Here is a 20,706-nt window from a genome sequence, read left to right as displayed (position 1 = left end):
TATATAGCAGAGGAGAATTACTCCCGGTGCCAGCCACCAACCGGGAGTAAAAACCCTTTACTCCCGGTGCGTATTACCAACCGGGAGTAAAGGTTCCTTTACTCCCGGTGCGTGTTACCAACCGGGAGTAAAGGTATACCTTTACTCCCGGTTGGTAACACGCACCGGGAGTAAAGGCTTTTTTTGGCGGGCCACGAAACTGCAGCCCACCTTTACTCCCGGGTGGGCTTCCCACCCGGGAGTAAAGGTGGCCTGCAGTTTCGTTTCCCGCCTGTTTTAAGCAATAGTCTTGTTAAATACAATAGAAATGCAATAGTTTTTATTAAATACATAATAAATTAAATAAAAGGCATAAAATTATTTTGTTAAAAATATGAATTTTATTTTTGTTTATTGCACATAGGAAAAATCGATAACCTAACTTTTTTTATTTTTTGTTAGAATTATAAAACATAATGTAACTAATATTTATTATTTCGTTAATGCAAAAATGTAGTGTTTAATTAAAATTATTAAAATTATTGGTTTTGGACAGGAAATTTGTTTTCACATCATTTTAACGTTAATATTTTAATTTTTCATCACTCAGTATCCTAATTTACCTTTTTGAGAGAGAAATCCCACCAAATCAAACATTGATTTAATTTGAAATATGACATAATAAACATCTGAATTCACAATTATTACATAATATCTCAAACACACACTATATTAAATCACTATATCATCAAGTGGGCACAGCAGTGAACTTCTTCTTTACGTATGTCCCTTGGTTATGATCGCTTCGTAACCATGGAGTGTCCTCATCATTTACCAAGATGCTAGGGTCTTTGTTCACTTTGAAGGGCGGAATTCGGTCATCCTTTTCATATTCTTCTGACATGTCCGACTTGTCCTCAATTCCCACGATGACTCTTTTCCCTGAAAGAACTATGTGGCGCTTTGGCTCTTTGGTTGAGTCATTATCGTTTTTCCCTCTTTTTGGTTTGGTAGACATATCATTGACATAGAACACCTGATTCACATCCTTGGCAAGGACGAATGGTTCGTCTTTGTACCCAATATTACTAAGGTCTACTGTTGTCATTCCATACTCGTTGTCTACTGTTACTCCGCCTCCGGTCACCTTGACCCATTGGCACTTGAACAATGGGATCTTCAAAGTAGGTGCATATTCTAGTTCCCATATTTCATCTATGCGTCCATAATATGTCTGCTTATTCCCATTCGGGTCTGTGGCATCTATGCGGACACCACTGTTTTGGTTGGTACTCCTTTTATCTTGGGCTACTGTGTAGAATATGTTCCCATTTATCTCGTACCCTTTGTATGTGATGATATGCCATGATGGTTGCATAGCCAATAAATACAGTTGCTCATGGATGCTCTCATCACCTTGACATTTTTTTCGCAACCAACCGCCGAAAGTTTCCATGTGCTTATGCGTAATCCAAGCTTCAGTCTTGCCTGGAAACTCGGATCGTAAGAGATCCTTGTGTGTCTCAATATACGGATCTACCAAAGAGGAGTTCTGTAGAACTGTGTAGTGCGCTTTATTGAAATAATCATCATCCGTACCAATATATGTTTTCCTCCCTAGTGTCCCCTTTCCGCTTAGTCTCCCCTCATGTCTCGATTCAGGAACACCAATCGAGTCAAGGTCGGGAATAAAGTCAACACAGAACTCAATGACCTCTTCTGTTCCATAGCCCTTGGCGATGCTTCCTTCTGGGCGAGCACGGTTGTGAACATATTTCTTTAGGACTCCCATGAATCTCTCTAAGGGGAACATGTTGTGTAGGAACACAGGACCGAGAGTGAAAATCTCCTTGACTAGGTGAACTAGGAGGTGTGTCATAATATCAAAGAAGGAAGGAGGGAACACTAACTCAAAGCTGACGAGACATTGAACCACATCATTCTGTAGTTTAGCTAGATCAGTTGGATCAATTGCCTTCTGAGAAATTGCATTGAGGAATGCACATAGCTTTACGGTGGCTAGACGTACATTTGGAGGTAGAATTCCTCTTAATGCAACTGGAAGTAATTGCGTCATGAGAACGTGACAGTCATGGGACTTTAAGTTACAGAATTTCTTCTCTGTCACATTTATAATACCCTTTATATTCGAGGAGAATCCAGATGGTACCTTGATGTTGTTTAAGCATTCAAACATGATTTCCTTCTCCTCTTTGCTTAGAGTGTAGCTAGCAGGACGTAAGTAATGGCGTCCATCATCTGTCTTCTCTGGATGCAGGTTGTCTCTTTCTCTCAAACAACGCAGGTCCTGTCGTGCTTCAAATGTGTCCTTAGGCTTTCCATACACACCCATAAAGCCTAGCAGGTTCACACAAAGATTCTTCGTCAGGTGCATCACGTCGATCGAGCTACGGACCTCCAGGACTTGCCAATAGGGTAGGTCCCAAAATATGGACTTTTTCTTCCACATGGGTGCGTGACCGTTAGCGTCTTTCGGAATAGGTTGGCTTCCATGTCCTTTTCCAAAGACGACTTTCACATCATTGACCATATCGAGTACATCCTCACCGGTTCGGTTGCGAGGCTTGGTCAGGTGGTCTGCTTTCCCTTTAAAATGCTTACCTTTCTTTCTTACGGGGTGATTTGCAGGAAGAAATCGACGATGGCCAAGGTACACGACCTTTCGACATTTTTTCAAGAATACACCTCTAATATCACCGAAGCAGTGTGTGCATGCATTATATCCCTTGTTTGACTGTCCTGAAAGATTACTTAGAGCAGGCCAATCATTGATTGTTACGAACAACAATGCTCGCAGATCAAAGTGTTCCTGTTTGTACTCATCCCACACACGTACACCTTCTTTATTCCACAAAATGAGAAGTTCATCAATAAGTGGTCTCAGGTACACATCGATGTCATTGCCAGGTTGCTTCGGGCCTTGGATGAGCACAGGCATCATAATGAACTTCCGCTTCATGCATAACCAAGGAGGAATGTTGTAGATACTTAGAGTAACAGGCCAAGTGCTATGACTACTGTTCTGCTCTCCAAAAGGATTGATACCATCTGTACTTAAAGCAAACCTTAAGTTTCTTGCGTCATTTGCAAACTCCGGGAATTCTCTATCGATTGCTCTCCACTGGGACCCATCAGCAGGGTGTCTCAACATATTGTCTACCTTACGGTCTTCTTTGTGCCATCGTAACAATTTTGCATGTTCTTTGTTTCTGAACAGACGTTTCAAGCGTGGTATTATAGGAGCATACCACATAACCTTGGCAGGGATTTTCTTACGTGGACGTTCGCCCTCAACATCACCAGGGTCATCTCGCCTGATCTTATACCGCGACGCATGGCATACCGGGCATGCATCCAATTTCTCGTACTCTTTGCCACGGTATAGGATGCAGTCATTAGGACATGCATGTATCTTCTCTATTTCTAGCCCCATAGGACAGACAACTTGTTTTGCTTCGTAGGTAGTGGCGGGCAATTCATTGTACTTCGGAAGCATCTTCTTTTGGATTTTTAGTAACTCTCCAAATCCCTTGTCAGATACACCATTCTTTGCCTTCCATTGCAGCAATTCTAGTGTGGTTCCCAACTTTTTCTGCCCTGCATCACAAGTTGGGTACAACAATTTCTTGTGATCTTCTAGCATCCGCTCGAACTTGATCTTCTCCTTTTCACTTTCACATTCTCTTTGTGCATCACGAATGACCTGACAAAGATCATCAGCCGGCTCATCTTCTGCGACTACCTCTTCTTCAGCTTCTCCCATTGCAGTATCATTGAAGCACGCACCATCAGGAATAATATCATTGTCGTCCCATTGTTCTTCTTCATCTTCTTCCATTACAACACCGGTTTCTCCGTGCTTTGTCCAACAAATATAGTTTGGCATGAAACCCGACTTGAACAAGTGTGAATGAAGAGTCCTTGAGCAAGGATATTCCACCGTATTCTTACATATGGCACATGGGCAGCACATGAAACCGTCGCGTTTGTTTGTCTCGGCCGCACGTAATAAAGAATGCACGCCGTCAATGAACTCTTGTGAGCGGCGATCAGCATTATACATCCAATGACGGCTCATCTGCATTACATGACATAAATATCATATTAAAACCTAGATCATAATTAATTATTTATACAACATGCGTGCCACCACAAAAGATACAAATTTATGAAAGCATCGCTACAATGTAGACAATCCCAACTACCACTAAAAGAACTAAAGCTAAAATACATTTCAGGAGCACAAGGATTTCGCGACCAATCTCAACTAAAACAGACAGATCCTCCGATTGTGCAACATCTTTGGGCTTCTTCGACTGGATCACTGCCTCATTAGCCGCCGTATCTGCCTGTTGTGCAAGATATTTTTGCACGAGTTCAACATACTCTTCCTCCCAGTAGAAGCCTGAACATCGTCCACTGCCATCCCACTGAAATTAAAACAAAAAACTAGAACTTTAATCACAACCATCATGAAAATAGGTATAAACTAACCATAATCATTAAATACGATAAAATAACTCACATTGCGATCCGGACACTTGTAGAAGATACGATCCTTGTTGGGACCCTCCTTCTTCACTCGGTACTCCATCACAATCTTTATCTCATCACGACACTTGCCGCATGGAATGAGAGGAAGGCCCGGCCTAAGTCGCTTTGGAAACCCATGAGAGGCCGAGGACCCGGAAGCAGTTGCCATCTACTCTCTATACTCATTTTTTAATACACTATAAATTTCTTCTTTTATAAACAAATAAAATTAACAAACTATAAAATTATCTAGATCTCTAAACAATGATATTTTTAATGGTCATTGTGTTCTCGTCTTTTACTGCGGCAGGTAAGTAATTCATATGATATTTCCGCAAATTAACAGAAGAATGGGAATGTACACACATAACAGACTACTACGACGATATCGGGACGTGTGAATAAATAACCATCCGTACTAGTTGACCTTGCTTACGTGATCATCTCGGCGAGCATTTCTCCACCGGACAGCACCGTACTTGGTCAAGGAAGAGCTCCGATTCTATGAGGAAGGGAACACGGTCTCCCACGACCGTTGTCGCTCTCCCTCGTAGAATCAAAGCTCCTCCTTGATGTCCGTTACCGCTCGACAGAGAACATGCTTGCCGAGCTGAACACGGTCCGCAAGTTCAACTAGTACGGATTTTTTATAATTTTCTAACTATTTTCTAAGTTTTTATTTATATATACTACGTTTAGGTACGGTGATTGACAGACTACTACGACGATATCGGGACATGTGAATAAATAACCATCCGTACTAGTTGACCTTGCTTACGTGATCAGCTCGGCGAGGATTTCTCCACCGGACGGCACCGTACTTGGTCAAGGAAGAGCTCCGATTCTACGAGGAAGGGAACACGGTCTTCCACGACCGTTATCGCTCTCCCTCGTAGAATCAAAGCTCCTCCTTGACGTCCGTTACCGCTCGGCAGAGAACATCCTCGCCGACCTGAACACGGTCCGCAAGTTCAACTAGTAAGGATTTGCTATAATTTTCTAACTATTTTCTAACTTTATATTTATATATACTTTAACCTTCTTTCATGTAAATATGCAAGCTTAAAGTGATTTTGAGCTCAAATTGCTTACAAATGAAAAAAAAAACCACAATAAAGAACCATAAATATATATAGTGAATAAAATGGCATAAGAAAATGGTAAAAAATGAGAGTATGAGATTGGTAACCTTTACAACTGAAGAATCGACGGAGGAATCGAAGAATGGATGGAGGAACAATGGAGGGAGGGAGGAAGCAAGAACACTACTGCAGTGAGCTTCAAAATGTGCTGAGCTCGGGCTCGGGGAGGAAGGAGGAGACGGCCGATTTATAAAGGGAGAACATTTAGTCCCGGTTGATAGATCCAATCGGGACTAAAGGTAACTTTCCAACCCCGGGCGCAGCCACGACCCGGGAGTAGACCTTTACTCCCGGTTGGAGCCACAAACCGGGAGTAAAAGTATACCTTTAGTCCCGGTTGGTGGCTCCAACCGGGACTAAAGGTCCCTGCCACCTCTGTCTGGCGCAGTAGCCGTTGGGCAGGGACCTTTAGTCCCGGTTGGAGCCACCAACCGGGACTAAAGGTATTTCTAGTCCCGGGGGCAAAAAATTCCGGGACTAGAGCCCATTTTGGCCGAGGATCAAAGGTCTGTTCTCTATTAGTGTAGCGTAGCATACTCGTTCTCCTTCAGCCTAATACGACAAAATCTAGCATGCAAGAGCTATGTTGTAATGGGTCTATTTTGAGCATTGTACAAGTCTATATAAACTGCACTACTATATATGACAAGCAAACAGGCCGTATATACGTTAGTTTCTATACTATGCATGAGTGAGGTGGAAATAAATAAATACTCCTATTTTACACGTCTAATCTAATATATAAATTGAGCTAATTTGATTTAACCACAGCTCGATTTAAAAGAGCACGCACTCCATTTGGTTCGAGGACCTGTACGATACAAATACAATACCCTTCTCAACACAACAGTTAAATACGAAACAGAGAAACCCTCGCCCCAACAACAGCAAAGGACTCAACTATGCTCAAACTGAAGTCTGAAGGGGACGCACAATATAGTTTCGTTTTAGCGATGGGAGGACCTAAAGTTTTTTTTTTAGATGAGAAAGAACTGGGCTAGGTTCTCTCGTAAGCTGCTCCTTTTTTTTCTTTTTTTCTTTTTTTTTTTTTTTTTTTTTTTTGAGGGAGGCGAACTGCTTCAAATGGGGAGCGATCTCTCGATTTGGTCTGTTTACACTCGGCCCCAACTCTACAGGCCCATAAGAATTTAGGGTGGGCTTCGTAACAGAGAGTTCCGTGTGTTCTTTGGGCCGGGCTTTGAGTATATAACAGACTAACAGAAAGTTTGTTTGGTCCAAATGTGTTTCAGTTGCATGAGTTATCCATATCAATAAACTACGCCGTTTACTAATATGTATTTATTTATCTCCGTCAGCATACCTCATCATCCACAAAAATAATTTATGTTCTTTGCGGCAGCACGCGATATGGCTCTAATACTCTACTCCGTGGCACGAGTAGCAGCAGCAGGATCAGGTGTCCCGTACTCCCGTCCGTCCGTCCACCTTACTCTGTCTACCAACCGGCAACCGATGCACCTCGCCGTGGCACGCCGGCCACGTGCGGGCGACACCGCCTTGGGTCCCGCCGGCCGGAGCTCGCAGGCTCCACGCGCCCCTCATGCCATCCCCTTGGCCTTGACCTCCTTACCTGATGGCCACCGCACCGCGCCACTCCGGGCTCCGGCCCGGTAGAAATATCATCGCCCTGTCTGTCGCTACGGTCGCGCCGTCGTCACTGTTAAGTTAACAGATTAGTATAGTAGCTTGCTCCCGCCATTATTGCCTTAAAAAACAACCCTCGCTCTGTTTGTGTGCTTAGCCCATTAACTACTATTAGCAGCTATAAACACACACGGCGTCAACGTCTCTGCGCTCTGCACACCGCCTCCTCGTCGAAGCTATAAATTCACGGGGCCGCCATTTCCAGTCCTCCAAGACTAGAACAAGGCGTCTTCCCACTTCCGCACGAGAAGGAAACGACCACCTCCTCTCCTCCTGACTCCTGAGTCGCGCGAGTCGCGAGTAGTAGTGCATCCAATCCAATCCACAAAAGGAAAGGCTAGCTAGCCATGGCGCCGCCGACCGAGGACTGCGGCTGGCTGCTGTACCACCATCTGGCGCGCGATGACGGCGCGCTGCGCGGCGGAGGCCGCGATCTGGCGCGGCGAGAAGAGGTGCGCGGACGCGACGCGGCGGAGCGCGCGCCAGTAGGCGCCGTGCGGGGCGAAGCCGATAGCGCGGTGGAAGAGGAGCCCGTACGCGGACTCCTTGACGGGGCGGTCGGCGAAGGCGGCGCTGGCGAGCAGCTCCCTCGCGACGTCCGGGTCAGCGGTGACCACCACCCGGGTCTCGCCCAGCGACAACGCCATGAGCCGGCGCCTGCTGGCCTGCGTCTCGGCTGCCGCCGCGAGCATGCGGTGCGCGAGGCCGGTCATGAGCGCCATGCTGCCGACCACCGGCAGCCCCCGGGGCCCCGGGATGGCGGCGGCGCGGACGATGCCCAGCCCGGCCCGCCGCGTCCACCAGTACCACCCCCAGGCGGGGCCGCCCAGTGCAGGAGCGACGTGACGACGCAGGCCACGACGAAGACCGCCGCGAAGCCGAGCAGGCGGTGAGGGTCGCCGCATTTGGCGGCCAGGGAGAGGTACAGCAGCCAGCCGCAGTCCTCGGTCGGCGGCGCCATGGCTAGCTAGCCTTTCCTTTTGTGGATTGGATTGGATGCACTACTACTCGCGACTCGCGCGACTCAGGAGTCAGGAGGAGAGGAGGTGGTCGTTTCCTTCTCGTGCGGAAGTGGGAAGACGCCTTGTTCTAGTCTTGGAGGACTGGAAATGGCGGCCCCGTGAATTTATAGCTGCGACGAGGAGGCGGTGTGCAGAGCGCAGAGACGTTGACGCCGTGTGTGTTTATAGCTGCTAATAGTAGTTAACGGGCTAAGCACACAAACAGAGCGAGGGTTGTTTTTTAAGGCAATAATGGCGGGAGCAAGCTACTATACTAATCTGTTAACTTAACAGTGACGACGGCGCGACCGTAGCGACAGACAGGGCGATGATATTTCTACCGGGCCGGAGTCCGGAGTGGCGCGGTGCGGTGGCCATCAGGTAAGGAGGTCAAGGCCAAGGGGATGGCATGAGGGGCGCGTGGAGCCTGCGAGCTCCGGCCGGCGGGACCCAAGGCGGTGTCGCCCGCACGTGGCCGGCGTGCCACGGCGAGGTGCATCGGTTGCCGGGCTCGTGCACAGAAATTCGGTCGACTAAAATCAAAGAAAAGATAATTTTGGGTTCTCAACAGGCTGTAAATCATGTGTTCATTCAGCCTTGCAAGTAACACAGAGATGTCTACGTTCAGAACTTACACAAAAGAACTGCTAGCTGTTCCTAGCCTCATTTGGAAAAATCAACACTAATCTACAGGGAAAGTTAATGTAACATCTTAAAAAGTAGCAACATGGATATGGATCCTGTGACAATCCAGCTACACCTCTGATGTTCAAACATCTTTCCCTGATTATTTGATTACCAATCACTATTCAGCTCATTGGCGGTCAGGCCTGCAAACTCCTAACCAACGTCTTCCCCTGAACACGCGTGGAGCCTGCGAGCTCCGGCCGGCGGGACCCAAGGCGGTGTCGCCCGCACGTGGCCGGTGTGCCACGGCGAGGTGCATCGGTTGCCGGGCTCGTGCACAGAAATTCGGTCGACTAAAATCAAAGAAAAGATAATTTTGGGTTCTCAACAGGTTGTAAATCATGCGTTCATTCAGCCTTGCAAGTAACACAGAGATGTCTACATTCATAACTTACACAAAAGAACTGCTAGCTGTTCCTAGCCTCATTTGGAAAAATCAACACTAATCTACAGGGAAAGTTAATGTAACATCTTAAAAAGTAGCAACATGGATATGGATCCTGTGACAATCCAGCTACACCTCTGATGTTCAAACATCTTCCCCTGATTATTTGATTACCAATCACTATTCAGCTCATTGGCGGTCAGGCCTGCAAACTCCTAACCAACGTCTTCCCCTGAACACGGAGCAGAGTTGGCAATGAAAAAACGTAGGCCACAAACAGGTGCACCCATTAAATAACTAGCACCACAATGCCTACTACACCTTAATGATCAAATAATGTCTATTATTCGTTCACAACTTGATTGCTGCTAATGACTTCTCCGGGAAACCCCAAGCCTACTTCGCCTTAGTATCTGTGCAATGATTAGCTAGTTTTCATGCTATGATATCTGAATCGATTTGCTCGAGATTTGGAAATATTTTCTTCAATGTCGATGAGTAATCTGGAGTTTTTGCCTGTAACAAAGGAGGGAAACAAACATGGGTAAGTTCATCAGATAGAGGGAACAAATTCCAAAGGGGTCCTATTGAGTATATAGATTAACAGCATGGTAGTACCCTGGAACACAAAATATTGTACCAACAATCCAGCATTACCAGATGAGGCATCAATTTCCGTCACATTTCTCTGATAGCATATATTTTCAATGGTCTAAGAAAACCTTAGTGCATGTGACTTCCTTCTCACTAATGCCTTTATAGTTTATTTTCTGTTTCATTCAATAAATTGCAATGAAAATTTCAAAATTGTATCACACATCAAATAAATGGTACAATGAGTAGCACCTGATCCATGCGAAACTAACGGTGGATCAATATCTCAAGTAACATAGCAAAGACACTGCAAGAGTACAAGGATCCAAAAATACCCACAATCAATGGAAGCAACTGTCATTAAGGTCCCAGCTTTATAAGTACCTTGATTCAGTGTAGAGTTTTTTTCCCAAACTGATTCCATGCAGAGTTTCTTTTTTGAAACTGATTCAGTAAAGAGTTTGTACTAGCTATCTTAACTGTAGTCAAAAGAAGAAGAAAAAAGATTCAAGATAGCCAAAAAAAAAAGGTAGTAACTCATAGTTAGAACTTTTTTTCACTTTGGAATTCACAGTACCACTGAGTTTTGGAAGACACTTCCCTAATCAACAGTTTTACTTTTTACAATACACAGAAAACAAAAACATAGAGATACTATCAAATATAAACATCAACAATAGGGAACTTGTAATAGCAAACTAGCAATATTTTTTTACAAAAAAAAAATGTACTCTAGCAACAGGGCACAGAGCAATGGATGGCAACAGCTTAACCATAATAAACTGTGAATATGTTGAGCGCAAATGATATGAATCTTGGCTCTTTTCCCCATCTATATAGAAACATCAAGGATTATATGTAGAAGTTATGAAATACTTACACAGGGATCTCGCTCAAGATATATTGTCGTCAACTTCTCCCGCGAACCAGCCAAAGCAGCCTCTATCCCATCTAGGGATGGTATTTGGTTGTCATTCAACCACAGGTCCTCCAGCCTATATAGCAAGTTCACATGATAAAGAACCAGAAATAACCATTCTCTCCAGCTGTTTATATTCTTAGAATAGCTGTTTCTATTTATTTTGTTACTCTGAGAAGAAGAAGCTATCAGACACATGGTATCATTTACCTGGTTAAGGTTTCAATATTTTCTATAGTAGTTAGCTTGTTAGATGAAACATCCAAAATTCGGAGGTTCTGCAAGGTAGAGAGGCCTTCCATCTTTTGAATTCCATTATGGCTGAGGTACAGCTCCTCTAATGCAGTACATTCCTGAATTGCAAAACAGATATATTACCATGCAGCAACTACAACAGGCGATCAGGGAAGTAATGAAAGAGTACCTGAAACCCATCCATTGAAGTCAGTCTGTTACTTTGCAAACTTATTTTCTTAATTAGCTTCAAACCACACAAGTTGACAGCTCGAATTCGATTTCTTCCCAACCACAGTTCTTGTAGATTTGTCAAGGTTTCAAGATTTTCCATTACCTGAAACAAGATAAAACACATAAGGCTATAGGAAATAACAGGATCTAGATATAAACAAATTAGATACAGCATGAAGCATTACATATGACTCTATTCACTGACCAGAGAAGCTAACTTTCTAGACAACATGCAGTCACCAGGAGTCATACGCAATTTACTCTGAAATCTTACCCGTAATCTGTTGCTACCAAGTTCAAGAATTTCCAGCGCATGGAAATGCTCAAGCTCTTCCATCTTTGCCACTTCATTTTTTGAAACATAAAGTTCCTTCAATTTGCTGGAAACCTTAGACAGACCAGTCAAGGAAGATATCTCATTGAAAGATACATCGAACACCAGAAGACCCTTGAATATGCCAGCATCAGGAATCCTTGTAAGTTTGTTATCTCTAAGGATCAACTCCTGAAATATGAAAGGGAGACAGTTAAATAGCATTATAAAAAAGTGTTTAAAGAAAGCATCTTTGTTTCTAAGGTAAATCAAATTAATTTGCCAGCATCACTAATACTGGAGCAGATGCAAAGTTCATGCATAGAATCTTGGAAGTGTGAGCATCTATCCTACAGGGGCAGATCTATTTTGATTAACACCAGCCTGTCAAGCATTCCTGTGTATACAATGGGTTTCTACTGGTTAAACGAGAGGTTTGATTCAGATAGAGGAAGGTTCTTTTGGGAGGGTGTGGGGAACAAAAAGAAGTATCACAGTGGGGGCTCTGGCTAAACACAAAGAATTTTGGGGTTTAGGCTTCATTGGCACTAGGGCCATGAATGCAGCTCTTTTATGCAAATGGATTTTCAGCCTAGACAGTGGAGATGACAGTATGTGGATGAGGCTACTCAGCCAATTATCTTCAGGGCAAGAGTTTTAGTCAATCACACAGCGTACGTGGATCTCAATTTTGGCAAGGTCTTCATGCAGTTAAACCTTGGTATGAGAAAGACAAAGGGATGATAGTTGGATGTGGGCAATGGATAAGATTTAGGGAAGATGAGTGGATTGAGGAAGGTCTCTAATGACTCTATGTACAAACCTGTATAGGATTTCCCTGGACCAGGGCAAGTCACTTGCAAATTTGGGGAATAAGGAGGTGGAAGAATGGGAACAGATGATGACTATGTTAGAGGGGGGTAGTCTGACTGAGAGGACAGATACAGATGTGTGGATGCTTGAGAAGTCTGGTAATTTGACTACTAAAACAGTTTATAAGATGATCACTTTTCCGGAGATAGTTGACTTGAGAATGAAGGACATTTGAGAAACCAAGTTACCATTGAAGATTGAAATTTTCCTTTGGATGGTAGCTCATGACCAAGTACAGACCACTGAACAACTCAAAAAGAGAAATTGTAAAGAGGTAAAGGTTGCAGCTTATGTGGAAAGAAGGAGACCATTGATCACCTTTTCAGATGCCGCCTGGCCACTTTTGCTTGGTGTTAGATTAGAGATAGCCTAGGTGGGACTCAATCCCGGTAGATAGAGGGGATTTTGAGAGTAAATTCACAACCACCCCGGATAGTAGTAGTAGTCATTGGAGCGTGGTGTGATGATCATGGCGACCAACTCTTGGGCGCTGTGGAGAACTCGAAATGATTTAAAGGGCGTACCCAGTGCAGAGAGCTCCCGCTCTGTGCGGGGTCTAGGGAAGGGTGTCAGTGGCAAGCCTTACCCTCGCCTGTGCAATGTGAGGAGACCGCGACTCGAACCCGGGACCTTCCGGTCACAGGCGGTAAGACTCTACCGCTTGCACCAAGCCCGCCCTTCAGAACTCGAAATGATTTAGTTTTCTCAAATCATATTATTAAGAGACCAAAAGAAATTAGTTATGAAATCTTTGGTTTTCTTCAGCATTGGAAGAGCCTGCTGAAGGGGGTGCAACTGAAACTCATGGAAGGAATTCTGGAGAAGCTCAAGGAAGGCCTGTCAAGATGCTGAAGACAGGGAAGCTGTGAAGATGTGGATATCCTCTCTGATGGACGAATTAGGAAGTTGAAGATCGGTCTTTTGGTCTTTTGCTGTGCTAATCAGGTGTTCAGCTCAAGAAGGCCTCAATTGTAATTTCTCTTTTCTAGGGAGCATTTTTGTGGCTGGTTTCATTTTGGGTGCTGGGGTGTTTTGTTAGACTATGGAGGGGTGCAGTTTAAGAGAGGAGAGTTTAGCGTTTGTGGTTGATCGTTTGGATGAGTAGCTTGTGTTGGATGTGCTAGATTGTAAGCTGGTTTTCCCCGCAGCCACTCTCTATTCTTTCAGTAAAAGAAGGGCTTATGCAAAACAAAAGAAGGTACCAAAAGCCTATACTAAATATACTCAATACTACAGTGGCCTCCAGCTCACTGAAGGAAAAAGTGGTGACTCAACTCTGTCTGATCTTGACAATCCCTCAGTTCAAACTTCGAAGTGAGGACTCACTTAATCCATCTCTCCATAAAAGCTTCTAACTGTAAATGATTTGGGCACTTGGGGTATGTTGTGAAAGTATCAGGACTGTTACAATGCCCTCAGCTATTATGAGGTCCAGCAAATAGTCATAAGAAATACTCCAGATAGTTGTCCACACAGCTGTCAATTTTCGTGAAGTAGACCAAAATTTAGTCTACTCAGTAAGTTTACTTGTATTGTAGGAATAAATGAAATGTCATACATAAACAATATTACGACTGCTTGTTCTTACAGTAACTGAGCCAAGTTACTGCATATCACAATCTATTGCCTAATAATACCAATTACATGACTTGATATCTCAGTGAAGGGAACGAGATCATAACAGCACTAAACTTCAAGTTTCATGAAATTTCTATCTTTCACCACAAGATGATCATAAACAAACCCTCTCATTTTCCACTGATAAATGTCGCTAGGCTTTCTACATAAAAAATGCAAATTACGTGCATTTAGTTTTCACCCATTTACAGGAAAGAAGAATTAATAATAATAGACAAATAGTTATTGACCACGCTACCAAGTATTTGTAAAACATGCGTTCCTGAACAACACGGGTTTGGTAGTCATCATAAGATGATTTATAATCAAAGAAACTGCAGGAATGATTTAACACAAACATCTAGTAGGCAAAATTGGGCATCACGATCGTGAGCGATACAACAACGACTCGCCACTACAGATTCCAAGTCAGTAATTACCTGCAATCCGGCGATAGTCTCCCAGGACGAGAGCGGCGCGACGGCGCCGTCGTCCAGGAGGTTCTGGCGGAAGGAGAGCTTGCTGAGACGGGGGAGTTGGTCGATGCGTGGGTCGACGGAAGAGAGGCGGTTGGCGGTGAGGTCGATCTCCTCCAGCGTGGGCGGGATCTCCACCTCGCTCAGATCGTGCAGCTGGTAGCTCGTCAGGTCGAGGTACGGCACCGGCCCCTCCCGCTCCCCGTCCGTCTCCATCTTGGCCTCCGCCTCGCCGCCAGCCGCCCCGGACAGCTGATTAACTACACCTTCGCCGGAGGCCATGGGGACCGCTGGGTGAGGGTGGATTCAGGTCTCGAGAAAGTTCTGCGCTCGAAGAACGGGGAAGCGAAGGCAGGAGAATGAAAATACGCAATTGGTTTCGTCTGGGGAAAGAAGAGAGGTGATTTTAGTAGGCCGGGCCTGAATAGTATGTGGGCCAATTAAATGGGCTGACAATACTACCATTAAGGCCCATCGAAGCCTTTTCCTCAAATGGCAAGGTCCAAAACCCTAAAAACCCACACGACCTCGCCGCCCCTCCGCCGCGTGCTCGTTCCCTCCCTGTCGCCGGCAAGCCATGGCGTCGCGCCTCCGCTCCTTAACCCGCCCCGCCGCCGCCGCCTTCCTCCGCTCTGCTGCCACCCGGAGCCCCGCCGCTTCCCTCCCTCGCACCCTCGCTCCTGTCCCCATGTAAGGGGTCCTTCCATTTTTGTTCACGGCCTGTGAGGATGTTTCCCGATTAGGTGTTGTTTAACTGGGGTTTCATGTGGCGCAGGGCTTCGGCCTTAGGGCGGCGGATGGCTCTGGCGCGGTCATTGCAACCGCTGCACAGCGCTGTCTCGGCGGCACGGCTGACGTCGCGGCTGGGGCCGGAGGTGGCCCGGGCCGTGTCGCAGGGTACGCTCTGCAGCTCCTACCCGGGAGTCTGAGTCTGATACAGTCTACTAATCTTTGCAACGCTACAGTGAGTTGTGGCTGCCCGATTGCTTGCTTGCTTGCTTGTCTATTATTGATCATGTGTTGTCTGTCTTGATTTAGGATGATTTTGGTTGACTTGGTGAGATCCGTTCACTTGGATCGATGCAATGAATATTAATCTCTAGGTAGGAGTGGAGAGTGAAAGTTTGACATTAGTCACTGGCTACTTCTGTAGTTTCATTCACTGATTTCTCTACTGTCATATATGTCCATGATATAGCCCTTGTTTAGTTCCACCCCAACTTCCAAAAAGTTGCTACAGTACCTGTCACATCGAATGTTTGCGGCCCATGTATGGAGCATTAAATGTAGACTGAAAAGAAAAACTAATTGCACAGTTTGGTGGGAAATTGCGAGACGAACGTTTTGAGCCTAATTAGTCCATGTTTGAACACTATTTGCCAAATAAAAACGAATAGTGCTACAGTAGCCCCAAAATCCAAATTCCTGGAACTAAACAAGGGCATAGTTATAATGTGAGATGATTAATAGAACTTTTCAAGTTATGGGAACAATCTTGATAAACTTTTATCAGGATCGGTATCACGGGGAACATGGTATAGACATAGTACCACGTTCCTCGTCCCAGGAATGACAGAAGTCAGATTGTCAGAACATCATTCCCGTTGGAACAATGTCGTCCGGAACTTGGCAACACCTTTCTCAAGTGGTGCACCGCGTCCCTTGGACCCCCTTTCCTTGACCCAGAAACGTGGTGACTATGGTCAGGATATTACAACATAAACACTTTTTCGTTCATTAATATGTTAGAAATTGGTGCATGCTATACCTGAGACAGCCCATGCAAGCTAAAATGGGTGTCAATAGCTTCTGGATGTCATCGATTCATTCTTAATCTAGGATATTAACCTATTTGGCTTTGGATACAATAAGTTGACAATACATTTATTTTTTTTGTGATTGTCAATTGTATCCTTTATATTCCTCAGCAATTGAGATTATCAACTTTGTCCTTTAGGTCTTATCTCCTTTTCTCCTCCCATTTTGACAATGTAAGTAGATACAGGGTCAAATACCTATTTGGTCTCTTGACTAGTTGACCTTCGCCTTTGGTTCATTTTTAGTTCTAGACAATCCACTTTTGGTTACCAAAGTTTTAAGTTGGCCAAATATGACATCATATGGATTATCATACTGCTCAGCATGCTTAATCAGCGTGACGAGTCTTTGTTGATTCAGCTGATGCATTATTATTTGGATAAAACTCTATTTTTCAACCTCCAACTTGCACTGTAGTTTGATTTTCAGCCTTGAACTACGAAACAGAGTACCAGACACCCTCCAACTGCCAAAACCGGACAAATTTGTCCCTCTTGCTAGTTTCAAATGTGGTTTTCTATTTTGTAAAAATAATAAAAATCTGGTTTAGTGTTAAAATGGTATGTGCCTGTTTGAGATCTATTAAGAGTTATTTGGCATATTTATTTATGTTGCAATGCTTTATTGCTTGTAGTTGTGCACTCATGCTCATTATTTATTTAAAACAAATAATTTATTTTAAAGTAGAAAAATATGAAACCCGAGCCAATTTTGTTAAAATGGTATGTGCCTGTTTGAGATCTATTAAGAGTTATTTGGCATATTTATTTATGTTGCAATGTTTTATTGCTTGTAGTTGTGCACTCGTGCTCATTATTTATTTAAAACAAATAAGATCCATTCCAAATAGAGCACCAACATATAGATAACATGTTTTGAAGAAAATTGGTGCTAGTTTCATATTTTTCTGATTTAAACTAAATTACTTATGACTTTTTGGAGATTAAACCAGATTCTTATTATTTTTACAAAATATAAAACCAGCCAGAGGACCAAACTTGTCAGAGTTGGAGGGGGTTTCATAGTTCAGGGTTGAAAATTGGACTGCCATGCAACTTGAAGGTTTAAAAGTGGACTTTACCCGGACTATTTTATTATGCCATTATGCTACTTGCCCAATGATTCAGTCCACCAGGCGCTGGCCTTTCCTGTCTTTACCCTCGAATCATTCAGGCAGAGAATTTCTTCTAACGCTAATGTCGTGGGGGCGGCTTTACCCCTACCGGCCGAGTTTTTTTCCACCCTTTACAGGAAGAGATCACTTACCTTTGTGCCCTACTCTTTAAGTTATATAGAGACTGGAGCAACATCATCTGCCTCCCACTGGTTTCCCCAGTGTCGCAGTCAAACTTCTTGAGCATTTATTATGTTTTATACATATGGTTTGTCCTTTTTTCATGTTAGTCAGTTTTTTTGTGCTGAAAATTATATTTCATTCTATTTGATTTGAATGGGTTCAAATTTCTTGCACATTGGTCCCAAGGTCAGGCGAGGTGTGTTGATTTCAAGAGCTCGATAATGTAGATGTTAGGAAGCATAGCCTGCCAAGAATGAGATTCTTGCCTGACCAGCACTTGGATGTGAGTGGGTGGGTCTGGAGTCATCACTCAGTTGTCTTCATGACAAAACATGTCACTTAACGGGTTTTCTTGCCAAGAATTGCTTCATGGTCAGCTCAATTGTCTTCATGATCAAAGTGGTCGTTGACCCATAATAAAACACAAAATAGTGGAAATTAAGTAGTACAGGTATATACAACATGGAAAATTACATTGCTAGCATAATGTAATTGTAAATCAGTCGTAACTGCATGATAATTCCTGCCAATTTGTCAAGTCAAATTGGTGGTTGCTTAAGTTCTACCTGTATGTAGTATATTTAAGCTATGTCCTTACACATATCAACTGTCGCATTTACTTTTGCTATGTCCATCTCAGTTTTGATTTCAGATCTAACTGTACTGAGAAGATCCTTTTATTCGACCCATTTCTTTTGGTTCTGATTTTCAACATACGTCTCAAAATTTGATTTTTCTTGTCTTTATAATTTAGGAAAGAACAATGTGCTCCTGCCATTTGTGCCCTCTGCACCGTCATGAATATGTCAATCGTGTTAAATCCTCCTCTGGCACTTTCATTGTGCATAAGCCCCAATACTAATGTGATGTTGCCAAAATGCTCCACTTGAACTCTATTGCTGAACTGAAGTTCATGCGATTTGGTTTCGCATTAGCCAAGCCACTCCCTGGGGAAAAGAGTTACAGTGACAAGGACATTTGGTTCTTGGTTTTTGAAGTCTGAACTTGCACTCTTAGGCCTTTTTGGATGCACATGTATTCTTCTCAATCCACATGTGTTGAAGTGGATTGGAGTGGAATTAAACTAAATTTCATTCCATTCCACTCCAACACATGTAGATTGAAGTGAATACACATGCATCCAAAAGGCCTTATATGGACTCGTTCTATGGTAGCTTCACTTATATTAGCAACTTCATTGCTTGTGTTATCCTTTATTGTGCCTTGTGTGTGCATGGGTATGTTAGATAATTTTACTGCAGTACAACCAAAAACTCATGTTTTCCTTGATAATATCTTGCAGAGACAGGTCTCAGTGTCCCTCGATAATGAAAGAAACTGCTCCACATGGCAGCGACATCAGCAGCAGATAGTTGGAAGACTTGGTTGTCATAATAATCATACTTGTTAAATGGTTTCCTTATTTATTTAGGGGCACTTATTTTGTGCTACGTGCCAGTGGCGCATGTTTGACCTATTACCGTAATACATTCCTGGTAACGGCTATTCTTTTGAATTCCGTGTGAGGTCGAGGTTTTAGAGAACATAGTCATTTTTCTTGTAAGTGTTCTTGCACGCCGTCTGACTAGAAAGGATGAAATATACCTAAAGACTTAGCTTTAGATAGGAGTGTTTGAAAAATAGCTATTTACATGTCTGAACCTTTGCTTCTGTTGGGTTTCAATTCTAGTCTATCTCAACTTGTCTGGGACTTAAAGGCTTTGTTGTTATTGTTGTTTTTGCACAGCCGTCTCCATCTATGTGGGGATATGGGCATCAGTTGAAAGTTGAGAACAAATTTTTGGGTGGCATCTCGAGAAAATGTGATATTTTGTTGCAAACATTGTTTCAGTACGCTAAAGTGTTTTTCTTGAAATGTTGCGAAGATTGAATTGTAGTTGATGTTGGAACATTCAATCTCGCGGCACCTCCAACTGTTGTTTTTTGGAAAATCAAAACAACTGTCATGAAAAAATCTCCAAAATTTTAACATTTATTTAGATCATTTTTACTGGAGATGCTTGGCGTCATCTGACTGCAAGCCAAATACACATGCGGGTGTTACGACGAAGCACCATGAAGACATGGCATGCAAAGTGTTGTGAAATGGTGTTTCCAGGCGAGGAGGCACCTGCACAACACATCTTCTACTGGTGATCTCAATCTGTGGGACAGTTAGATTAGCAGTTAATCCTGTCACCAAGGAGCCTGTCCTTTGGTGGACGGTTGTCTCTTGGAGACAACCCCTCAAATGTATATAATCTATTTTACAGATCAATGAAAAGCAGTTGTTTTCAAATCTTGTTCATTTCATTCACTATTCAACACGTTATCATGCACATGCTCTCCCCTGCAAGCTGAGAAGCCAAGAAGAGTTCGCCGGCGCTGTTGCTACCCTGCAACACGAGAAGAATGGTGTGTCGCTGAGTTCGCCAAGAACAGAAGCCTTCTCTGTCACAAGTCATCGTTGAAGCAGTAAGACATCTTTGGTTTTCATCTATCGATGATGTTCTTACCTCGAGATGAAGTCGATCTGCGCCTTGCACGGCTCGTGCGGCAGCAGGCCCCAGCGCCCTATGGCCAGACCGACGGATAGTTGTTGCCGGCAGCCCCAGCGCGGCTCTGAGCCCGCGCGGCCTGGCGACCCGTGCGCCCATGGCCCCTGCGCCCGACAGAGGCAACCCTGTGCTCGCCTCACGCGTCCGGCGGCTCGCGGCTCCACGTGCCAGGCCAGACTCTAGCGTCCGGTGGCCGACGGCGGCTAGGATCGAGGCGGCTAAAGGCCCCTCCCGCACCCACGGAAGCGGCTCCGTGCCTGCGTCTCGCGCGCGGTGGTGGCTCCGTGCCTGCGTCCTCGCCCCGGCACTCGAAACTGAAGACCGACGGCGGCGGCTGCTTTTTACATGGCTGCGGCGGTG

General features: G+C 44.2%; 2 protein-coding genes across 4 annotated transcripts; one reads left to right on the top strand and one right to left on the bottom strand.

The window, feature by feature from the left end:
- Positions 1–9,358: 9,358 nt before the first annotated feature.
- Positions 9,359–15,059, bottom strand: LOC136466945 (protein phosphatase 1 regulatory inhibitor subunit PPP1R7 homolog). 2 transcript variants are annotated; one of them, XR_010761511.1, is made up of 7 exons: positions 14,638–15,059; positions 11,669–11,899; positions 11,351–11,497; positions 11,137–11,279; positions 10,888–11,002; positions 10,392–10,486; positions 9,359–9,929 (listed from the first exon to the last, which is right to left on the bottom strand). XR_010761511.1 is itself a non-coding variant. In XM_066465479.1 (6 exons), exons 1-6 carry the CDS (start codon positions 14,953–14,955, stop codon positions 9,849–9,851), a joined length of 1,035 nt encoding a protein of 344 aa, XP_066321576.1. In that variant the 5' UTR covers positions 14,956–15,052; the 3' UTR covers positions 9,359–9,848. The 2 variants fall into 2 exon arrangements, 1 of the variants encoding a protein (XP_066321576.1); XM_066465479.1 differs by lacking the exon at positions 10,392–10,486 and having other exon boundaries at positions 14,638–15,052.
- A 25-nt stretch (positions 15,060–15,084) lies between these two features.
- Positions 15,085–19,388, top strand: LOC136466946 (protein NONRESPONDING TO OXYLIPINS 2, mitochondrial-like). 2 transcript variants are annotated; one of them, XM_066465482.1, is made up of 3 exons: positions 15,085–15,363; positions 15,449–15,570; positions 19,092–19,388. In XM_066465482.1, exons 1-3 carry the CDS (start codon positions 15,251–15,253, stop codon positions 19,115–19,117), a joined length of 261 nt encoding a protein of 86 aa, XP_066321579.1. In that variant the 5' UTR covers positions 15,085–15,250; the 3' UTR covers positions 19,118–19,388. The 2 variants fall into 2 exon arrangements, with proteins under 2 accessions (XP_066321579.1, XP_066321577.1); XM_066465480.1 differs by having other exon boundaries at positions 15,449–15,637; positions 19,092–19,384.
- Positions 19,389–20,706: the final 1,318 nt, after the last annotated feature.

The sequence above is a fragment of the Miscanthus floridulus genome, chromosome 7, assembly GCF_019320115.1.
Source record: "Miscanthus floridulus cultivar M001 chromosome 7, ASM1932011v1, whole genome shotgun sequence".
Classification (NCBI taxonomy): Eukaryota; Viridiplantae; Streptophyta; class Magnoliopsida; order Poales; family Poaceae; genus Miscanthus; species Miscanthus floridulus.
Note: the sequence above shows the minus strand (reverse complement) of the source record. Positions and strands in the feature narration are given on the sequence as shown.